The 23,927-nt window shown below is 42.4% G+C and overlaps 1 protein-coding gene across 2 annotated transcripts in view; it reads right to left on the bottom strand.

Annotated features, from left to right (window-relative positions):
* The window catches only part of CTTNBP2 (cortactin binding protein 2), a 114,385-nt gene that overhangs the window by 2,485 nt on the left and 87,973 nt on the right, over positions 1–23,927 (bottom strand). Inside the window, exons 13-22 of one of the 2 annotated variants that reach the window (XM_083574309.1) lie at positions 23,435–23,521; positions 23,233–23,332; positions 20,231–20,383; positions 19,514–19,701; positions 12,878–13,056; positions 11,327–11,532; positions 10,444–10,629; positions 9,623–9,683; positions 8,164–8,296; positions 6,288–6,392 (exon numbers count right to left, since the gene is read on the bottom strand). In XM_083574309.1, the coding sequence (XP_083430435.1) occupies positions 6,288–6,392; positions 8,164–8,296; positions 9,623–9,683; positions 10,444–10,629; positions 11,327–11,532; positions 12,878–13,056; positions 19,514–19,701; positions 20,231–20,383; positions 23,233–23,332; positions 23,435–23,521 (1,398 nt within the window). Of the gene's footprint in view, positions 1–6,287; positions 6,393–8,163; positions 8,297–9,622; positions 9,684–10,443; positions 10,630–11,326; positions 11,533–12,877; positions 13,057–19,513; positions 19,702–20,230; positions 20,384–23,232; positions 23,333–23,434; positions 23,522–23,927 lie in introns of those variants that run through there. The other variant, XM_083574310.1, reaches the window with a different exon arrangement.

Here is a 23,927-nt window from a genome sequence, read left to right as displayed (position 1 = left end):
GAACCAGGCAGAGGGCCTTCTTGGTAGTGGCGCCCGCCCTGTGGAACGCCCTCCAATCAGATGTCAAGGAAATAAGCTTGACATCTTTAAAAGACATCTGAAGGCAGCCCTGTTTAGGGAAGTTTTTAATATTTAATGCTGTATTGTTTTTAACACTCGATTGGGAGCCGCCCAGAGTGGCTGGGGAAACTCAGCCAGATGGGTGGGGTATAAAAAAATTATTATTATTATTATTAAAGAACATTCGCAGACCGGAACAATCACTTCCAGGTTTGCGGCATTTGGCACCCAAAATGTTCGACTCACAAGTCGTTCGAGATCCAAGGTACAACTGTATGTTCAGAATTTAAGAGGAGCCCTCCTGATTGGTCCATTTAGTCCAACATACTGTTTTCCCATAAACCTCTCCTGTTGCTGCTCCATAGCAGCGGCATACCTGCTCTGAACCAGAGGTTTCATCTAGCCATCAAAGGAGGGCTTTCCTCAGTTTAACATGCCCGGGTTACATCCATATGAGGCTAGTGCCACATGCGCAACATGGGCCTGGCATAAGAAACCATTTGGAAACATCAACTGCTCCATCTATCATTTTAGAACATGGGTAGGGAAACTAAGGCCCGGGGGCCGGATCCGGCCCAATCGCCTTCTAAATCCGGCCCACAGATGTTCTGGGAATCAGCATGCTTTTACATGAGTAGAATGTGTGCTTTAATTTAAAATGCATCTCTGGGTTAATTGTGGGGCATGGGAATTTGTTCATTATTATTTTTCAAAATATAGTCCGGCCCCCCACAAGGTCTGAGGGACACTGGAGCGGCCCCCTGCTGAAAAAGTTTGCTGACCCCTGATTTAGAATGTGTAATACCAGATTGCGTTGTTACCAAATTGTTCCTGGGCTAAATTCGAAGTGCTAGTCTTGATCTAAATGGTTTGGGACCACATCATTTCCAGGACAGGGTCAGTCCAAGACATTTTGGCACCTGAGATGTACCACAGAATGCTCCTCCTGCCTCCCCGCTGCTGTGATGTGAAACGGGGAGGAACACGGAAGCTTTAAGGTGTGAGACAAGTTAGGTTACCTGCACTGAGTTACAGCAACCTGAGTCAGAAATGGCACCACTTTTACAGTGCTACTTGAGTTTATTTAGCTAGTCAGAATAATTATTTGCTCCGGTGTTAATTCTGCACAGCCAAAAGTGTGTCGAAACTGCATGAAATTGTGCTCGATTTGTAAATAAAATTGACAATGAAATATTTCTCCTTCACGATGAATCACTATGTACACAAAATTCGACCTACCTCCTTTGTTCCCCCACTTTCCCTTCTCAAAATATATACGAGCTCCTACCACTTTATGTATGAAAACAACCCTGAAAATTTCCACCATCCAACTGTTGAGAAAGCAAATGTTTTGCATATTAAATAGTTTCCTGTGTAGAGGCTTATACGAGATTATTTTCCTCGGGCCTCAAAACGGTATGGCTGGTGGCATTTGCAGTGTGTATTTTTGGATGAAAAGAAGAGAGCCTGTGATTACAGAATGCAGCTGCCTACATGCCTTTTAAGACTAAATAGATTCTATGCCCACCACCATATCTGGATGTTTTTTCTATTTCTACAATATCCCTGTTTCTATTTTTAAATGCATGTCTTGTCTTCTCCTCTTTTCTGCTTCCCTCCCTTCCCCCACCGCATCTTACGATTCCAGAAGCTACACCAAGCAGCAAGAAGAAAGAGCCGTAGGCATATCTGGGTACAGCCACCTGCTTTCTGCAAGCCTGGTGGGTTCTAATCTGGATAACATAAAACCTGCTGATAAATGCATGACCTCTGCAGAGGAGAGTGAAACCATCTAAATGCTGCAGAGATTTCTATGCACACTTCTGGACAAAGTAAAATCTATCTTCCACCCCCCCCCCCAAATGGGGGGAAACAATGCTAAAGGGAAGGCAGGGCACAACATCTCACCCTATTTCATACAATTGTAGAGTTGGAAGGGACCCTAAGGGTCATCTAGTCCAACCCCCTGCAATGCCGTAACATTCAGTTGTCCCATACAGGGATCAAACCTGCAACCTTGGCGTTATCAGCACCATGCTCTGACCAACTATTCTTTTTTCACTTCAATACTACCTTGTATCTAAATCAGTAAAAATCTCTACTGCAGTAGTTATATATTTGCCACAAACCATATTATAATAAGACGATTTAACAAATGTAAGTTGGAAGGCTGATCTGTACACAATACACACCCTGTTTGTTCCCTGCTACAGGGTTGCTTTTTATAACCAGCATCTGCTGGCAACTATACCACAAAGATGGAACTGATCAAACCACTGTGTTCATTTGATTCTGTTTTTCACTCATGAATTCATCAAAATATACTTGCCACTGGAAATGAGCCCCCTCCCTCAAACTGAGTTTCATAGGAAAGAAATAAAAAACGTTGTCTTTTTCTGACTTAATCAAGGTGTGTGGGGCTATATACAGTCATACCTCATGTTATGTTTGCTTCATGATACGTTTTTTCAGGTTGCGTCCCGCGGTGACCCGAAAGTACCGGAAAGGGTTACTTCTGGGTTTCACCACTCGCGCATGCGCAGATGCGCAAAATGACATCACGCACATGCGCAGAAGCGGCAAATCGCAACCCGCACGTGTGCAGACGCACTACTGCGGGTTGTGTTCTATTCATGTTGCGAACGGGCCTCCGGAACGGATCCCATTCGCAACCAGAGGTACCACTGTATATAGCAAGCTTCAACTTTCCAAGCATTGTGGAGGCACCTAAATGTTATATATATATGTTATATATATATATTCCCCAACAGTGACTGACTGAATCAGTAGGGTCCAATAAAACTTATGCCGACCTAAAGGCACATATATGCATAGACCTGTGAATTATTATTATTTTTAAACTGAATTGCAAACATTGTTTTATAGAGCTAGTTGGAAGGGCCTTTGGCAATCATCCACCCTACCCCCTTGCTCAGTGCAGGATCTGCAGTGCAGATGCAGCTACAGCTTTGTGGACAGATCATAATTTTGGAAGGGACTGCGAGGGTCATCTAGTCCTCACCCAATGTGGGGCATGAAGCCACGACCCTGAGGTGAAGAGTCCCATGCTCTACTGTCATTTGGTCTGCTTAAATATCTAACTCCCACCCTCTCCAGGTAGCTGCCACTTTCCTACTGGGAGAAAGCATACAGGCTGCTGTACAAACTCATCACAAGTGATGTTCCTGGACAGGCCTCCATGTGATTATCTGTGTATACATTCTGAGATGCTTTGCAGACCTTCTTCCCTCTTTCCTATTTCACATGCTAAGAAGGCAACAGCCTCTACCAACTCAGAGGAAGGGGGGGAAATCCTTTTAAGCAACTGAACATTTCTAATTGTCACTTCCAAGCAACCCTCCCCCCTGGGTACCATTTTAGTCAGCCACTACCTCTGTGTTTTTGAGTTTCCATGGTAACGGCAAACCATCTGGAGGGTTCATGGTCTCTGGGCCCGCTCATGAATGGCTAAAGCCAAATGCTCTCTCATCCCAGCACTCATCCAGACTAGTGCTGGCTAGTCTGGGTTTCTCAATTATTTTTCCTCAGAGTGGGCTGTGTTTTGTGTGGGTGTCACAATTTTTTTTTTTTTAGAAAAAAAATCTTCTAGGGCATGGGGCTCATTTCAAATGCAAGTGAAAGTACTTCATTCTGATTATTATACCACTGAAAGGCAAGTCACAAATCGGTATGGGACAGCAACACACAAACAAGTACACACAATCCCCAGTGCTAAAAGTACACAGCAATAGGGGTGAAGAATGCCACATTTGTCGAGGGAGGTTTCACTCACGTTAATAGTTTCACTCAGCCCACCCACCAATTCAATACAGCCCACCCACTCCCTAGGCCTCTGTTCATATCCTGCTGAAAATGTGGCAATGGGGGAAAAGTCAAAAAGATTTATACAGTGCTGTGTTGTGCTCTTCCAATTTTTCTGTCTGCACAAGCATTCCAGGTTGCCAGAGAGATTGATTCCCGCTCTCCCTGCCCTGTGTGCTGTTTTGGGGGTTTTATGACCACTTACCCCAAGTCAATTGGGTGGTGCATGGGGCAGTGTAGAGATGGATTTAAGCACCATGGTGCAAATGGAAGTCCTTGCAAGGGGCTTCCCCTGATGATGTAAATCCCAACCCCCAATAACATGCAAGTACAGCCGTATCTTCATTTTGGAACAGCTTAATTCCCAAATGTTTTGGTTCTGGAATGCCACAAACCCAGAAGTGACTGTTCCAGTTTGCGAACATTTTTTGGAAGCCAAACATCCGACGGGGCTTCTGCAGCTTCTGATTCGCTACAGGAGCTTCCTGCAGCCAATCAGAAGCCGCGCTTTGGTTTCCGAACGTTCCGGAAATCCGTTTGACTTCCAAGGTACAGCTGTACAAGAATAGATTTTAAAATATCAGTCATATGACCACTTCCACTGTAATCTGATATGGTATAGTCCAGACACAATTTCCCCCCTGGCCTCCTCAGCGTGAACCAGGCCTCCAGCTGGTCACCAAGTATCTCTTATGGCATCCCTTTTGCTATAAGTAATAATAATAATTTTATTATTTATACTCTGCCCACCTGGCTGGGTACTTCTTTTTTATTCTGCCACTAAATGGTAGCCCTTTGTACCCCTTTACTGTGGGGAAATCTTCCATTAGACCGACTGAGCACTTTACCCCCTAAGAATTCCTGTTCAGATACAACAGGCACACGCTGTCTGTATGTTCAAGAAGGGATGGAAGACATTTTTGTTTAAACACGCTTTTCCACCTGAAGGAAAAGGTTAAATAAACCTATCTTTTGTCGGGTTTCCGTATGGCAAGCTGTGTTACGGCATGTTTGCAAATAGCCTTGAGACTCGTGTGAAATAATATTCATAAATTAGGAAAATAAAACAAATAAATATGCTCTTTCAATGCCCCCAACCTGGTTGCCAGACGTTTAAGAAACTTTGCCCCTCATCCATGGTACTGAGCATCAACAGGCTGGGAAACCACAAAGATTTTCAAATTGCGCAGAGGGGAGTAAGCAACAATTTTGGGGGGTTTTCCACGATGTGTCTTTGATAGCTTACCACTTCTGTTTGTGCACTGTAGGAGAACAACAGTATGAACCTGTACACAGAAGAAAGCCCAACTGGCGTCCACGGTTCTTAAATAAATAAATATGGGATTGCAACCTAAAACGCTTAACTGGAGACAGCACGTCTGACTGGGGCAAGGATCTATTCTTGCTGGGTCCTTTGGGCGACACGTCCCATTTGCAGGGCTCAATTTTTAATTTTTCTCCTTACTTCGGAGGATGTTTATATGAATAAAGCAAGAGACTTTGAAATCCTGTGCACACTGGAAGTTCTTCATAAATGATAAATAGCCGCAGTAAAAAGTTGTATAATTCTATCAAGCTGCACAGCAGAGAGAGAGGGGGGGGGGGGGTGAAGCAAGGCTGTTGCCTCCGTTGAGATGCCAGCTGCCTTTGGTTCTCCCTAGCAGCAGCCATTTCATTAGTCATCTGGAACTATTCTCATCCCACATAGTCATTGATATATGTTTTAACTGTCTGAGCTTGCCATTCTCCTCCTCCTCCCTTGCCATCCCCTTTTCCAAGTGTGTGGTGTTTTTATCATCCTGAAGACAAGGGCTATCTTCTCTCTGATCTTGTAAGATGCTCTGAGAGCCTTATTGGCTAAAGAGCAGGGTAAAAACGCTTTAAATAAATGCATAAGTATGTATTCACTACTTCTGTAAATGACCAGGTAGCTCAACAAAAATAAAACTGTAACGCAAATGCAAAAGCAAAGTAGAATTTCTGGACAATGGAGTTGTCAAACACAACACCTCTTCTGATTTTTGTTTTAAAAAACCTAAAATATTTTAACATTTTTCCATGGCAACCAGTGGTCCATAGGATAATGTCTAGCCTGCATATCTGCTTTATTTTCTCTCTCTCTCTCTCTCTCTCTCTCTCTCTCTCTCTCTCTCTCTCGCCCGCCACCTTTCTGCTCATATTTCATGTGCATCAGTCTCTCTTGCCCATCTTGTGCCTGTCTCTGTCGTTCTCTGCCTTCTCTCATGGTGAAACTTCACTTCCACAAGGACAACACAATATAAAGAGCCTTGGCAACCATGCAGTGATTGTGCTCAGTATGCCCTGAATCTAACAAACAACTCTAGGCTTAGGTTACGGACGTACAAAGACATCCTTATGCCACGTTATCACAACTCGTCACAAACCTGCTGTGATGCTGAAGTTTTGGCCTTAATGACGTTTGCTGAAAATACAGGATCCTTCTGAGAAGCATTAATCATCATCACCAGCTCATCCTTTGAATCTACTATCTGTATAAGGTTTCGTGAGGAAGGAGGGATGGAAAAAGTCAAGTGTTAGAAGTCAAAACAGGGATATGCCTATACCCCTCGTTAAGTCTACACTAGCTTCCCATGATCAAGAGACTGATAGCGACAACAGAGATAAGATTATGAAGTCAGAGGGAAATCTCACTCGCATATACAAAAACTGATATATGTTTTTAAGCAATGCTCTGTGTATCATTGTTAATCTGCTTTGGTAAACCTCTTAAACCTTGGTAATACACTCTGTAAACATATTATAATGGTTTTCAGAGTTGAAAAGAGTGTTGCCAAGCTGCAGTCTATACACTATGTCTTCTGTGATTAGATACAACTTATGCAGCACCACGGTACATCCAATATTGTCTACAGGACACAAACTGGACATTATTGGAGGCAGCAAGGGAACTTTCCATATGATGATGGAACTTCTACATAATGAGTTACTCCACTATGAAATAGTGGTCTATAAATATTTGTACAAATAAATAAGGGCATGCACCAAAAACTTCATGGAAAATGTGAGTTTCAAGGAGAGAGTTAATGGAAGAGAGAGGCAACAACTTGCAGCCATTTTTGAAAACAAGTTTCAGACATAAGGGGCAGGGTGAGAAAGGGAAAAGGAAGGAGATGTTCAGACAGATGATGGACCTGAACACCAGCAGGAGTATTGGGGTGCACAGGTGGCCAGGATAAGAGGATGCAAAGCCACAGGGAACTTTGAAAGTACAGATGAGGATTTTGTGATGGATCCCAGGCTGAAAGACGGTGTAGGAATTAAGGACAGCTGTCAGGTGGTCTGAGCAATAAAACAGATGGACTTGTTTGGTGGTAGAGCATTGGCATAGGGTGGGTGTAGGAAGAGGGGAGAGAAGGTTGCAGCTTTCAGAATGGGAGATGACAAGACCACAAATCAGAATATTTGCTGACAAAGCAGAAAAGAAAGGCTGCATTTTTACAATGTTAAAACAGGTGAAAATGAAGTGACTTGGTGGCAGTGTGGAAGAGACGTGTCTATCCAATGAGGTAGATGGTGATATTCTCAATGGACACAGAGATGCAAACGTCTAATACAGAGTATATGAGGAAAGGAAACAAAGGAATGAGTTTGAGAAGGCGATGGAACATATAAGCAGGAATGTCAGAAGTACTTAAGAACTGAGGAATGAATGGAGGGAGATCTTGGTCTGGGATAGGGAGACAAAATTGGGTAGCAGCATATAGGCAATATGAAAACCATGGGATCTGATGAAATAACCAAGATTGGGAAAAACAATATATCACTGAGACAGATTCTAATGGAAACAGGGAACAGAGAAATGAGAGATTGATCAGGTAGGAAGAGACCCAGTTGAGGACAGAAACTAGGGCAAGATGAGGACAAAGACCTTTGAATTTGGCCGTGAGGAAATCATCTGGTGAGGGCACTTTAAATAGAGAGCAGGAAAGAGTTGGTGGAGAAAGAAGTGAGAATAAGCCATTTTGCAGACATTTTGAAATTGTAATTCTGCAAGTGTTCTATTTAAATACAGACTTATTTTTTATTTCTATAATTATAAGCATTTTAAAATTCTGAAATGGAATAAATAAATGAAAAGTGGGAGTAAGCAGTCGACTGAAGGAGTTTGGAGACAACACCGGGTAGAAACAGAAAAGGAAGGCACTTAGAGAGATGGATGAGTCTATGAATGTTTTCCTGAGAATGGGAGAAAATTGTGACATGCCGATTACATTGTGAAGAGATGTCGACTGCAGTTACCTTGCTTATGTCAGATTCCGATTTGCTTAAACATATGCTCTGAAGCTCCTGCACAAGGTCTACTTCGTCATCAGAACCAACTGATAGCCTCTGCTCCAGGTTTAACACACTTAGTGGGTCATCTTCTAAATGTCTAGGAAAACAAAACAAAAGCCAATTTAATTTATTCTACAAGCTCATTAAAAAATCATTCTTGACACTGTTGCCTAGAAAAGGTGAGATTTTAAAATTTAGAGTTTAGGGTCTACTCAAAATATTAATTCTATGAGTGGTTTAATTAACCTTCCCTCCTACATGGGCATTTCCTTACTAATCTACAAGGGAGAAAAGGCCTTTTCTAGTATAATGTGCGAGCAAGTTCACACATGCAACATTAAACGATGGCAACCATTAAACACTACAGACAGACCTTTCATATCATCAAACATAAAGGCAAGCACAATATTTTGTTAACAGAGGCATTTCAAACATTTACATAGGATTGAGTCACAATCTGTTGAAACAACAGATAATGTATATATGTAAAGTGTTCTCCCAAAGCTGCAAATCCTCTGGAGAAGTAAAACTGAACTTGACTTGAGTCTCATTCAGTTAATCTGTGCCTTTGACCATTTGCTCAACAGTATATAGAATGGACAGCAGAATTTTTAGAAAGTATCACACTGGCTTAAGGGCTGCCATTCTGCAAACTAAAACAGATGGGAATTCATTCCTGTGAACTATTCGAAAGCAAGTGGGTAGGCTGTTCTGTTTCGTATAAGCCAAGAACGTTATAGAATGTTCCTGAAGACCAGGCATGTGTCCAATAGCACTCACATGCACATTGCCAGGACCAGCTCAAGACATTTTGATACCTGAGGCACCTCCCTCCCATTCATGAAAAATGGGGTGATGGATGATCAGGAACATCAGGAACGAGAGAGAAAGATCGACATTGGGATCTGCTGCCCTGGTGGATCCTTGCCACCTGAAGCGGTTGCCTCACCTTGCTTCATGGGTGCACCAACCCAGCACATTGCTCTCAACCACTTTTATCTTTTTAACAAAACATGTTGAGGCTGTGACAACCAGCAGCAAAGAACCTGTAGTTCTTCAGCACTTGGGCTTTCTAACCTTTGTGCCATTTTGGCAGGTTGTGAATTGGCAGCTTTCTGTTTGCCATCTGCACGTGGTTTGATATTTTGGCTACGGTGTCCAGCCAGAGTAATTTAAGGTGAATATTATTGTCTACATATTCTCGCACTTCCTATGCAGTTGGGGGAGGGGAGGGCAATGATGCTCCCCTCATCTCACACGACAGGCTTACTGACCCCAGGGCAAACAATTATCTAAAATTTCCTAGAAAACGGACCAGGACAAAGCCATATAAAAATGTACAGTACTAGATTATTACAGAATTTGGTTATTTAGTTTTATCATTGCCTAATAATTTTCCAGTCCCCCTCCAAAAGCAACTTACTTTTTTGTTAGAGAAGCCATTTTGTTCCCATTTTCCTGCAATATGTTCTTTGACTTGACACCTACACAAGATGAAGGATGAGAAACATTGACACACACATACAGTCAGTGGGAGTAATCCATGAAGCACCAATGCTGCCAATCCTGTACAGTGGTACCTCGGGTTAAGAACTAAATTCGTTCTGGAGGTCCGTTCTTAACCTAAAACTGTTCTTAACCTGAGGTACAACTTTAGCTAATGGGGCCTCCCGCTGCTGCCGCCACGCGATTTCTGTTCTCATCCTGAAGCAAAGTTCTTAACCTGAGGTACTATTTCTGGGTTATCGGAGTCTGTAACCTGAAGCATCTGTAACCTGAAGCATCTGTAACCCGAGGTACCACTGTACAGTCATACCTCGGGTTACAGTCACTTCAGGTTGCGTTTTTTTGGGTTACGCACCGCCGAAACACAGAAGTACCAGAACGGGTTACTTCCGGGTTTCGGCGGTCGTGCATGCGCAGAAGCACTGAATCGCAACCCGCGTGTGTGCAGACGTGCTGCTGCAGGTTGCGAATGTGCATCCCTCACAGATCACGTTCGCAACCCGAGCGTCCACTGTATCTGTTTTAGCAGGGTTAAAGAGAACTTGCACTTCAGCGGTGGTGAGTGGATTATGCCTATCGTTGGTAAACAACAACAACAACAACTCCTCAGAAATGAAAGAGCCTTGACTGAACGGTTACAGGACAGAACATTCACATTAAACAGAATTTCCTGGCCCATCTCTGCAGTTCCTATGAGATCTATTATCCCCAGGGCCTTTCATTCCCATTAGCCATTACCTTCTGCATTCTCCTCCTTCCTACTCCAGGACTGGGCAGACAAGTGGCCTGATTTCTTACGAGGACTGGTGCTCACTTTTCTCCAAGCGATGCTTTCTCCTCTTTTCTTGGGGCAATTCTTGTAGTTTGACACCATAGAGAGGGGGAAGTTTCCTCCTTTGAAATCAGCAATGTACCGATCCAGTTCTGAAACATTGAGAACATAATAAGCCGTGGTGATAATTCAAGACCTGAAATATTATAATGTGATGCCAAATGCCTTTGTCTAAAAGAGCATCAGCTGAGCTTTTTTTTAAAAAACCACCATGGTTTTATGGAACTGGAAGATTTGCTGTGATTGCAAGGATGAATAAAGAGGTCGAACAATGAAATATTATAGGTTTTTGAGACTTAATTGATTGGTTTTGTGGGCTCAGCAGTAAGCACTAGATCTCTTACAATCGTGGGCTACCTAATTGCTCAACCGGAAATAAATCACGGGCCCCAATGTAAAAATGAACTACCTTTGGTTTCACAAAGAAACACACAAGCAAATGACACAGGAAGCACCAGGGGCAGAAACTGTGTGTGTGATAACAGTGCCGAGAGATGAACTCATGGAGAAATGTCTCCCTCAACTCTAGTTTAACATTACATGATCAGTGATCTTCATAGTTTTGTGGTCAAGAATGAATTTTCCCCAAATCAGACAGGCAAGCAAGAGCAGTTTGCTTTTGACTTGTTTAAGATATTCTGATCACTCCAAAACATGTTTCTTGAAACCATGCCTGAGATGCGGTAGTTAGTGGGTGCTATCAATGTCTTCTAGGATTGCTGGATTATAGCCTTCAGTTTCCTTCCTGGACTTTTAAGTCTAGCAATCAACCCGTTTACTATTTCCCACCTGCTCTGGGAAGAGGACATCCATGCAGAACAGCTTTATTTAAGAGGATGCTGAGCGCAGCTTTCACCACAGCCTGTTGCCCTTGGCTCGGACTTTTCTTGACTGCCATCTGTCCCAGTGCGGATGGTCTTTTCAGAGAAGCTCTGGAGAGAATTGCTTCTTGAACCCGGGGAGCAATGACAGAATTCCATAACTTGGACATCCACCTTTGAGTACAGAGGGAAAAGAAATAGCACTAAGGCATGAACATTGTAGCTACAGCTTTTTTCATCCTAGCATGAGAAGCTGTTGAAATTCCCTCTTCTGGTATGGGGCAATAGCTTAGACGCAGAATGCATGCTTTGAGTTCAGAAGATCCTATATTCAGTCCTTTGCATGTTGGTAAAAAAAAAATCAGGTGATATAAAATAATAATAATAATAATAATAATTTTTTATTTATACCCCGCCCTCCCCAGCCAAGGCCGGGCTCAGAGCGGCTAAAATAGCTGTTCCTGAGACCACAGAGAGCTCCTACAAATCCTGAGAAAGACACCTGGACAGCAAACCATTGCTGTCATATACAGTCGTACCTTGGTTGTCGAACTTAATCCATTCTGGGAATCCGTTTGACTCCCAAAACGGTTTGAAAGCCAAGGCGCGGCTTCCGATTGGCTGCAGGAGCTTCCTGCACTCAATTGGAAGCCATGGGAGCCAGGTTGGATGTCTGGCTTCCGAAAAACATTTGCAAACTGGAACACTCACTTCCAGGTTTACAGCGTTTGGGAGCCAAAACGTCCGAGAACCAAGGCGTTCGAGAACCAAGGTACAATTGTACTTGGGCTGTACAAGCACTTCCAAGAACTTGAACCTCCCTTTCTATGTGGCAAGTGTGTCATGCAATCATAATCAAAGACATAAAATGTAATTTTAGCCCCTGGATTTAATAGTCTAATGGAGGCCCAGTGTGTATTACTGCAGTTGTGAAGCACACAATTACTTTCCCCTACTACTGCCATTGCATGCTTTGCATCTCCTTATATATTCCTGATATGTTATATCAAAAAACTAACTAACCAAAGAGTTTGCTAGCTCTAATAAAAAAAGAGAAAATACCCATGAGCATATAAGAAACTCACATCATAGCACCATCATGATTGTCGGAATGAAAAAAAAGTAAAAGAATAATAAATACAGCATCTGTAACCAAGTACATGTCTACACAGTGGTGCTGCAACTATTTTTTTTTTAAAAAAGAAAGAAGTTATTCTGCTGTGTGTTGTACATGATTGTAATTAAGCAGTACATCAGGGCTTGCCAACCTTTTTGAAGCAGCAGGTACATTTTGAATTTTGAGAAAGAGCTGTGGGTGCCAGTCACAAAATGGCTGCCGAGAAGGCACGGTGTAACACAAAATTAGAAAGAGTACAGCCATGGGAGAAAGATTGGGAAACTCTATAAATTTAAATTAGTGGTGCTAGAATAGATTACAGTGATGTACTGGAGAAGTAAGTATTTTAAGGATGTCACTGCTGCACTGTATCATTAATGAAGATTAAACGACAAGACTTACTTCACTGTTGTGTGGCTGTGACCAGGCACCACCGGACAAGACAGAAAATGCTTCGGTCCAACAAGTGCTTCAGGTGCACCAAGCCGTGATAAACATGAATTGAGTTGGTGCCAGACTGCGAGAATCCAATCTATGATCTTGCACACTGGATCACACGGAGGAGGCATTTTTCCTTTGAACTGGAGAGAGAGCAGATGATTGGTTTTGGACCTCTTTGAAGAAGGAAAGCAACTTCACAACGCAACATGCTGTACATAAGCAGTAGGTTTCACTAAAACGAACACCTGCATGCTCATTCCTTGATAACCGCAGCATCAAGCAGTCACTGCTCGTGTGAAAAACCCACCATGGATCAAATACCACCAAGACACCTGTCCTTCTCACTTCTCATCACCATAAATACAAGTGCTTTTCAATGGAGCTTTCATGGCTGAAAGTCATTGTGTTGAGTGACCAAGCAATAAGATATCAAATGGTGTACAGGCATGTGTGAATTATTTCCAAACTCGGAAAGATGAAAACATTTGAGTTCTTTTACTAAAAACTTTTACTAAAAACCGGAGGCATTTCTATTAAGTATTATAGATAAAGAGATCCCAAAAATTCTAAGAGAGGTATTCTTGTATGCAACCGCAGCGGCTCGTATACTTGTGGCCAAGGGATGGAAAGATCACGAGGCTCCAAAAATAACAGATTGGCAAATCAAATTACAGGAATTGGTGGAGACGGCTCATTTGACTAGTAAACTCAGAGGAAACTCAAAGCAAAAATTTGTGGAAAAATGGCATGGTTATAGAAGATATGTTCAAAAATACAATAATAGTTTTGACTCCATGCTAGCATTCGAGTGATAAAGGAACTAAAAGGAGGTGGATAACAATTAAGGATTTATTATGTTTTCAGAATGTATTAGAAAAATTATATAGAAAGGTTTATTGTTTTGTGTACATTCAAATGTAAGATAAAATATATGCAAAGGGATTTGACAGGAAGTCAAAGTTGAAGAAAAGATTTTGGAAGATAAAAGGGGAAAAAATATTTGCTTTCATTATTATCATTTTGTGTGTGGGTGTGGGTGTGTGGGTGTCTGCACTTATATGTGTTGTTGTATGCAATGTTTGGGAGGAAATAAGATGGGGGAAAAGAAAGTCATTGTGTTGAGTGACCAAGCAATAAGATATCAAATGGTGTACAGGCATGTGTGAATTATTTCCAAACTCGCAAAGATGAAAACATTTGAGTTCTTTTGAAACAACACAGACAGTGGCCAGAAACTCCAAAGCACATCTAAATGTAAACTAGAAGATGAAAAGTCAGTAGGATGCTCCAGCTTCTAATATGAACCAAAATTTTAATATTTGAAACTATGGAGGGTTTTATTTCGCCCTTCCAGTGGTAGTAACATCAACTGATTTCTTGAGCAAACCCTATAATAACGGACAAGGGTTGTACACTTGTACATTTTAATGGGGCTTTTTTTAAAGAAGAACATCCCAATAGATGAATAAAGCCTAATTCTATACGAAGCATTCACACTTAAGTCCCAGTAGAAGCATTCCAGAGATATTGGCTATGCAGTCTGCCTTCAACTGGCATATCATCACCACCTCAAGAGGGAACAAGGCATAACATTACATATAGCAAGAAACAACGGTGTCGCCAGCAGTGTGCAGATGCTCTTGCTTAAGCCATCTTGCCAGGACAAGCTTGGGGAATATGACTGCTGCACATCTAATGTTACAAAGGAACAAATGAAGCCTCTGGGACTGTAACTTTTCTCCCAATTAACATTTAATGCTACCTGGGCACAAGTTCCGACCGGCACATTGGTGGTGAAAAGTCTTGATCTGGGAAGGCGAAAATGCATCAGTCCTGTCAGCAATGCTTTAAGTCTATTCATCATTTCAATTTCCCACAATGCCATTGTGGTAGCATTGCTAAGGGGCCCTAGATGCAGACATTGGGCACTACTTCACCACCAAATGAGCCCATTAGGGTCTACTGATGGAGAACTCATTCACTGGATCATCACCTTGTCATGGTGAGTGGGCTTGCACGTTCCTATGACCCTTGTGAGCAAAGCCATCAGGAATCTCATGCTCCCAGCAGGGTCACCCAAGGCGGTAAGGTCAAAGGGGAGGAGCTAGGCAAAGGATGATCCAAAAAGTTCTCAATGGCAGAACAGGCGGGCGATAAGCGGTATGTTACAACAGCTATGAAGGCTGCAGCTGATAAGAATCTACCGGTCATTGTGATACTCATGCTATCGGAATAGAGTCTTACTGCGAAGACTGTGCGTTGGTCAGCATGCACTGATCTACACACAAAAAACAAATTCACGCACAGGCGTCTTCCAAAACCACTGTTAAAACTACGTTTATGGAAGACAATCTTACTTGGCTACAAAGTAAGTGATCGCCAAAGAAGACAGATAGCTGGACTTGTCCCAAGGTGAAAGCATACTGGGATATGATTTATAATGAACTTAAGAAAGTGTTTAAGAACACTTTTCATAAGAAAACAGAAGCTTTCCTGCTAGGTATTCTGGAGAAGAGATTCCCAAGAAAGACTATACTCTATTTTTATACGCTACAACAGCAGCAAGGATTCTTTTAGCCTGGAAATGGAAGCAGCAAGAAATTCTGACAGTAGAGGAATGGCAAAATAAGATGATTGAATATGTAGAACTGGCAAAACGGTCCAGGAAAATCTGAGACCAGTGAGACCAATGGTTTGAAAAAGACTGGAGTAAATTTATTACGTATTTGAAAGAGCATTGTAAACATTTAACAACACTAACAGGACTGATTTAAAGGTTTGCTAGTCAAAAGTAGAAGCTTGTTTACAATTAAAAGGAATATGAAAGCAAAAAGAAAAGCAGATAGGGGAAATGAGAAATGTGGATGAAATTATGATTGGAAGCTAGAAAGTCAGTTTGGAGGGATGGGGGTAAGTGGACAACTCAAGAGAGTCAAAATATAGGTGATGATAAGAAATGTAAAAATTGTATGGCGTTCGTTGAAAATGAAAATGCTAATAAATATTATTATAAAAAAAGAAAAAACATGCACCCAGAGTTTTGTTTTGTTTCCGTGTAAATAATCTTGCACCTCTCACAAAAAAGAGGGCTCTCTTGTTTTATAACAACTGTATAAAGAAAGGGCCAAGTACTATGGCTCTCTCGCACAGCGGAGGCCTACTGCTATCAATGACTTCAAATTTCAAATTATTCCTTCAGTTCTCATTGTGCTGGTTTGCTCATTTGCTGAAGCTATTTCGGCGCATTTATGCCCTTGCTTCCATTTTGCTCGTTTTCAATTAAAAAACACTTGTAGACAACGGGGAGCACTCCAGGCATTTAACAAAGATAGAGGCAGAGATCTGGAAATGACAGAAGAACCATACACAAGTATTCAGTTAAGGGATAATGCCTTGCTTTGAGGCAAGAGCTAAAAAGGAAATCCTTTCATAAGAAATAACTCATGTTCTTCCTAATCTCATTAGAAGCAGGGCTTTCTGGTGTGCAATCAGACCAGCTGTGGAAAGATACCATTTTGTTTTGTTTTTTACAGCGCTGCTTTCATAGTCCTGTTGTGGACATTTAATTGAAATTAATTTTAAAAGGGAATATCACGATGAGGGTTGTGTATATATTAGTATAAAATGCACAGACTTCTGCACCAAGGTAACCCTAATTCACCACCCTGTATACATTATTGGCTCATTTTGAATAATGTAAATCTGCAATCCTATACCAACTTATCTGGGAGAAAATCCCATCGAACTCAACGAGACTTGCTTCTGCATAGACATATAAGATTCCACTATATATTCATCTTGCTCTCACCACAGGGAAATGTTTTGCACTTCCAAACCAACATTGAATACTACCACAGTACTTTGCTGTTTCAGTTCATATGTGGAGTGGCAGCTATTACGGGTGATGAGTGCTCTCTGGAAGTTCATCACGGAAAGCACAACTTTCATGAGCTTTCTCCAAAAATCCCAAGATAAAACTTGGCTCCAATATGAACCTTTTCTAGGAATGCACTAAAAGCCCCAGAACTCCCCCTCCCTCCCTGTTGTTTTTTACATGGTTGCTGCTGTTTCATAAGCACCAAGTGGGAGGGAGGAATTTCATCACGATTACCTGATACCTTATGACTCTCTTGCTTGGTTCATTATTCGACCTATCTCCCGCTGGAACAGCAGAAGAAGGTAGTTTAGGGAAGAGGAAGGAAAGGGAAGAGGAGGCTGGAAGAGAACTGGGTTGATGTGTGGGGTGGAAGAAGCTGAGATCTTTTTTAGCTCAAATAAAAATCCAAGCCCAAGAAGAATTATAACACTGCAATGTTCATCTTCTATTGAGACAGACATTATGAGTCCTGGATGTTGTACAGTCGTACCTTGGATCCCAAACGCCCTGGAACTCGGATGTTTTGGCTCCTGAATGGCACAAACCTGGAAGTGACTGTTCCAGTTTGCAAACGTTCTTTTGGAACCCAAATGTCCGATGGGGCTTCCACGGCTTCTGATTGGCTGCAGGAACATCCTGCAGCCGATCAGAAGCCGCAATTTGGTTTTTGAACGTTTTGGAAGTCTAACGGATTTCCGGAATGGATTCCATTCGACTTCCAAGGTACGACTGTATTTTTGAGAGTCAAAATACAAAAATTTCAGTGACATCACTAACTACTGTGCAACTATAGCTCTATAGACTACAGTATACCTTATACAAATATTACTGTGATGATGTATGTGGTGTGCCTTGAACGTGGAAAGAACACAACAAACCCAACATATCTAAATATCAAAGCAGCAATGTATAGCTTGCTTTCATTTACAATGGGCTCACATCCTTGAGGTTTCAATCTCTTAATCCAAGTTGGCTTCTGGGTCTCCTAGAAGAACTGTCAAAGAACTGTCTCTCAGGTGCTGCTTGCGGAAGAAGTCACACCTGCTAAATTCCTCTCTGCCATATATTCTCGAGATCAGCTCTCCGCCACCACGGGCTCAAGAAAAATCACTTAAAGCTAGCTCCTGACAAACACCAGTTTCACTAAGCAGCAATGATTTATGACTTCATTTCAAAGGGAGTAGGATGATAAACCATCCATTGCTAACTAGGATTTGAAGCTCTCCATGCTGCCAGGAGACCTATAATCAGAGGAGGAGGAGGAGGAGAAGGAGGAGGAGGAGGAGGAGGAGGAGGAGGAGGAGGAGGAGGAGGAGAAGAAGAAGAAGAAGAAGAAGAAGAAGAAGAAGAAGAAGAAGAAGAAGAAGAAGAAGAAGGAGTAGGCTTCAGGTTTTTTGCGGAATGAAAATTTAATAATCTTCTTAATTTCATTATATATGATATCCGAAAATTCTCTTATTCTTTTACACTCCAACCACAGCAGCTAGGATTCTAATAGGTAAGAATTTGAAAAGTGACAACATCCCCACCAAAACAGACTGGCAAATGAGAATGATTGAATATCTACAACTCGCAAAGATGAAAGGAAGAATAAGAAGAAACTCAATACAAAAAGTTAATAAAGATTGAATAACTATTGAAGAATATAATAGAAATTACTGTGATAATGCTAACCTCTGGGCAGACGTAGAATGAATCATGAAATATAAAGAAAGTATATAATAAAACCAACTGGAAGAAATGGAAATTAATAATAATGAAATGTGTATAGGTTAACAAATGTAAAATAGCACAATGAAAAGAATCAGAAGTTAGTGTCAAGGGTGTGTTTGGTGTGTTTATGTTGTAATATGTGTAGTGTGTAGAGGTGTCACTGCTTTTAAAAACCGACCTGAAGTGGTTTCCATCCCTTATGTGTCTGTGACAAACCTGAAGGGTAAGAGCTTATCACCAGGCAACAACTCAACACTGCTGCAGTACAGCTGGGTGGATTTTTCTTTTTCTTTTTTTTAATTATACATCAATTAAGATCAGTTTACATATTACTAATAACATTTAACTTAAACAATACATACAACACATCCAATACACACTACACCTCTATTGAAGTCTTAAACGGTAGCAGTTACAGCAGACAGAAAATGCCTCCGTAACACGTATTGGTGATGTAATTGACTACCAATAAGCCAAGACCGCTCAAAAGCAATTCTGCAATTTGATTTAAGAAAGGCTTATGCATGAAAGTTACTGGTTTGTTGCTGGTATGTAGGAATGATGACGAAGTTCCATCTGTGTATTTATAAATATATACAGTCAAACCTCGGCTCCCGAATGGCTCCATTTTCAAACTTTTCAGCTCCCAAAGGCCGAAAACCCGGAAGTAAATGCTCCAGTTTTCAAATGTTTTTCGGAAGCTGAACATCTGACGTGGCTTCCGCTTGAGTGCAGGATGCTCTTGCAACCAATTGGAAGCCGCGCCTCGGTTGTCAAATGTTTTGGAACGGACTTCCAGAACGGATTACATTTGACAACAGAGGTTTAACTGTATCCCAATTCATAAACTAAATCACAGAAGCTTATTGAGCGGTATACAAAGGCTCACTTCTTTGTCCTCCAAAATGGAAGAGCTTTAGTTCTCTTATTAATTTATTTGGTTCTAGTAATGCCGAACACCTTTTGTAGTGAACAGTGACCTGAAACTCACGCAGGCATGCTCCTACCTTGCTTAAAACCTTCCTTCTTAAGAACCTTTGCAGGAGGCCATGGATCGGTTCTCCGTCCCATCTTAGCTGAACCCAGAGGAAATGTTGCTGAACCATCAGGTCAGAGCCTTGAAGCCGAGATTTTGCAATGGTCCCCATAAGAAAACAATTCTCGTGGAAGTAATAAGCTTCAGATGCACCATTGGCTAAACAAAACAAAAACAAAACAACCAAAAGAGAAGAAAAACTCAAAATAAAACATCCAGGTGACAGAGTCCAAATGAAAGCTCATTTAAATGGATTACATATCACTGTGGCAGGGTTCGTATGCGACTGCCCTGTCATTCTGTACTGAGCTAAGCCTCAAACCATACCATGAACCTTGCTTATAGCTTGTGGTTTGTCTGGAGAGAGCTAATCCATGAGCCTGGGTTCAGGTGCCCTGCTAAGGCTATGGCTTAGCTCAGTGCAATGCACTGCAGAGAGATCAGCGAGGAGTCAGGTGCAGGCTGGGATGTTTGTGTGTTTGTGCTAAGCCTGTGTCAAGGGCAAACTTCCAAAGAAAACTCTGCTCTTTAAAACAAAATAGAAAAAATTCCTTACAGTAGCACCTTAGAGACCAACTAAGTTTGTTATTGGTATGAGCTTTCGTGTGCATGCACACGACTTCAGATACTTTAAAAGTGTGTTTTCCATAATAGTGAACCCTAGAGAAACAAAAAAACATTTCTGTACCTTTCTTCATAGTGTAGGGGTTCTCAGAGCCTCGGTTTTCAAGGGGTTGGAGAAACTCCCCCAGTAATTCCAATAATGTCGCTTTTTCCAAATTCTCTAAAATTACAATGGTTCTGTTGTTTACAGAAGGCTGTTTCACGGGGATCAGGCAACCTTTGGATACAAAGAGCTTATTGTGGCTGGCAGAGGGAGACTGCCTCTTTCGATTTACAACATGCATTTTTCATAATAAGAACATATCTAGAGCATGTAGGAACTTTGATGCTGCTTTTGTCCACCCCCTTTGCCCCCCAAATATCTCATGGAAGGGTGACTAACCTTCCTTGGCTCAAGGGCCACATTCCCTCTTGGCTATCTCTCCAAGGGCCACATGCTAGCAGTTGGGAGTCTAACCTATGGTTACCAGATTTTTTTCAATGAATCCGGGGACACTTCTTTTTTTTAAGCTGAGTAGCAACAGGGAGTCAGTAGTGGGAATGGCAAGGCAAAAGACCCTGGGCCCAAGCCCACATGCATATTGTATAAATGTGCAAAGCCCTTCTTTTGCACCCTGTGAAACATAAATGCGCAGAGTTTTTTCAAAAACCGGGCAATGGCGCGCCACCCGCCCATGACTCCCGAGCCTTCCCCGATCTCCTTCCCCCTTCCCTCTTTGTTCTGACAGAACAGGGGAGGCTCAGGAGTCATGGGCAGGCGACCGTTGCCCAGGAGGGGCCAGCCTGGTAGTGCAGTGTGCTCTGGCTGGCTTCAGGAGATGCTCGCTGCCGTGGCGCAGGAAAAATGGCGGGCGCCACAGCAGCGAGCAGCGCTAACAGGCTGGCTCTGGGCTGCTGAGGCTGCTGCTGCCACATTTCCCGGGGACAGGTTTGCAAATCTGGGGACATTCCGGGGACAGAATTTGTCCGGGGACAGATTTGCAAATCCGGGAACTGTCCCCGGGAACGTCTGGTAACCCTAGTCTAACCAAAAGTGAGAATAGTGCCCCCTCTCTCTCACACACAGAAGCACACAGCCCCTCCCTCCGCAGATCAGCAGAGGGAAGGTTATCGGTTTTTCTCTGCTTATCAAATGATTGTTCGGTTGACCGAAAAGGGGGCAATGCGCATCTCCACCAGGATACTGGGTTCTGCCCACCTCTGATTGAGCAGAGGCAACAGTGAATGGGAACTCCTCTCAACTCTCTTAACTAAACAAGTACATTTTCTGTCTCCAGCCTTTGTGTCCGGCAAAACAGATGCACACTTTTGACAACTTTGCTTATTGTCAGGGACAGTGCTGAGGGGGGTTACAATGAGGAGCCATGGTGGGTACCGCCTCCTCGTCCCCCTGACCCTGAATCTCCGCAGGAGGACAGTATAGATTTAGAGCAGTGGTTTGCAGAGGGGCATAGATCAGAAGGGAAAAGCTGGGAAATACCAGATGAAGAGCAGCTAGGAGAAGAAACACACTGGAAGAGAGAGGGTTAACAGATTCACAGTCGCTGGACAGCATCCCCCTTTCCCCCTCCCCACGTTCTAGGAGAGCTGAAAAAGTTGCTGAACAGAAAACAAAGCGACTTCAAGCTCAGGGTACCAGACGTGGAGGTGGTGTGGATTGAAAGGGACAGGCGGGGCGGAGTGTAGCCTTAATTGGAAACACTGCCATTCTTAAAGAGAGACGTTTGTTATCCCTTGCTGTGATTATTAAAGAATTCTAACTGGTAAGAAGACTCTGTTCAGTTTGTTCTGCTTATCTACTGCTGGGGGGCAGGGGGAGCCGATTCCTTGAAGCCTGACACTTATAAACCTAACTTTTAAACTGAAACAGCTAACTTAGTTATTTTGAAAAAGTTTCACTTGCTTGTTAAAGACAAATTAGACTGTTAGACCAGCCCAATCAAAATAGTCAGGGATTAACTTGGTGGGGGTCACGTCATCATCATTTGTTCTTTATTTCATTTTGCTAGACCAGGCATAGGCAAACTCGGCCCTCCAGAAGTTTTGGGACTACAACTCCCACCATCCCTAGCTAACAGGACCAGTGGTCAGGGATGATGGGAACTGTAGTCTCAAAACATCTGGAGGGCCGAGTTTGCATATGCCTGTGCTAGACAGACGTATGAGATGCCTGTAAATCTTTTGGGAGTGTTATTCCTATAATCATTGGTGAAGAATGATTTAGAGATGGAAACACTCTGGGTGAATCCTGAGGGATGTGGACGCATGAGGTTCAGTATGGGAATGAAATATTGAGAGAATTCTGCCTATCCCTTAAAAAAAGGTAAAGGTACCCCTGCCCGTACGGGCCAGTCGTGTCCGACTCTAGGGTTGTGCGCCCATCTCACTTAAGAGGCCGGGGGCCAGCGCTGTCCGCAGACACTTCCGGGTCACATGGCCAGCGTGACAAAGCTGCATCTGGCGAGCCAGCACAGCACACGGAAACGCCGTTTACCTTCCCGCTTGTAAGCTGTCCCTATTTATCTACTTGCACTTTGACGTGCTTTCGAACTGCTAGGTTGGCAGGCGCTGGGACTGAGCAACGGGAGCACACCCCGCCGCGGGGATTCGAACCGCCGACCATGCGATCGGCAAGCCCTAGGCACTGAGGTTTTACCCACAGCGCCACCCGCGTCCCTTATAATACCTATAAAACAACTTTAATTTACCTTCATTTCATTTCATTTTATGCTATTCATATGAATTAAATATTTCCAAATCATGTATAATAATTCTATTTTTTATGGGGGGGAGCATTTTTAAATCCCAGACCTATCCTCACATCTGTCAGAAGAGATATAAAATAAAACTATTCAAAGCTTGGTATTAAATTTTGTCTTCAGTTTAGGCTCTGTCTCTTTTTCACAACATCAATTTTTGTCTCTGGAGTTTCTGAAAAGTTAGATTAAAAATATGCCATAGGGTGCACAAAGTGCTTTGGTCTACTATTTCCTTTGTAAACATCATTCAACATAAGCCTTCTTGTTTTTAATCCCAGCCTCCGCTGATTTATTAAAATCATCTTACCGCTGTTGATGAATAATTCTGCAAGTTGCTCCTTAGAGAAATCAGAATCTATCTTCACTTTGACAATTTCACAGCTGAATCCTGCAGCCAGTTGCTTGTGCTGTGTTAAAGTTCACAAATTCAGCAACGGTGAATAATAGGCTCTTTCTACCCACCCTCCATGCCCCCTGCCAAAATGTTGTATGTTGTTTTATCTTCTTACCTTCATACAGAGGGCTATTTGGTACGCCACATAATCTTGCAAGCTTCCTTCCGGACCATGGAAGATAATATTGCGGTACTGTTCCACCTATAGATAAACACAGTAATATTTATATGTACTTTCACAGGCCTGTTTTAAAATGAATGAAAAGAGGTGTTTATTGTTCTTCAGACTTATAGTGCAATCACATAGATGTCTACTCAAAATAAAGTCCCACTGAATTAAAAGGGACTTTGCTTCCAAGAACCTGCTATGTAGGATTGAAGCCTTACAGATTTTTAAAAAATGTAATTAGAACATGGGTGGCCACCTGGTACCCATTTCAATGAGGAAAAAAATGCTCACAGCCAGCAGCTTATAAAATGATAACAGTTAATTGCTCTGTTTCTATTCAGGGTTCATAAAAGCATTAAGGACCATTCTACCATACCTGCATCACAAGTCTGAAAGGATGACTGCCCCTATAACGATGCTTTTTATTCTTAGTACAGTG

This window comes from Podarcis filfolensis (assembly GCF_964270895.1).
Source record: "Podarcis filfolensis genome assembly, chromosome: 10".
Classification (NCBI taxonomy): Eukaryota; Metazoa; Chordata; class Lepidosauria; order Squamata; family Lacertidae; genus Podarcis; species Podarcis filfolensis.
The sequence above is the reverse complement of the archived record's forward strand: the minus strand, read 5'-3'. Positions and strand labels throughout refer to the sequence as shown.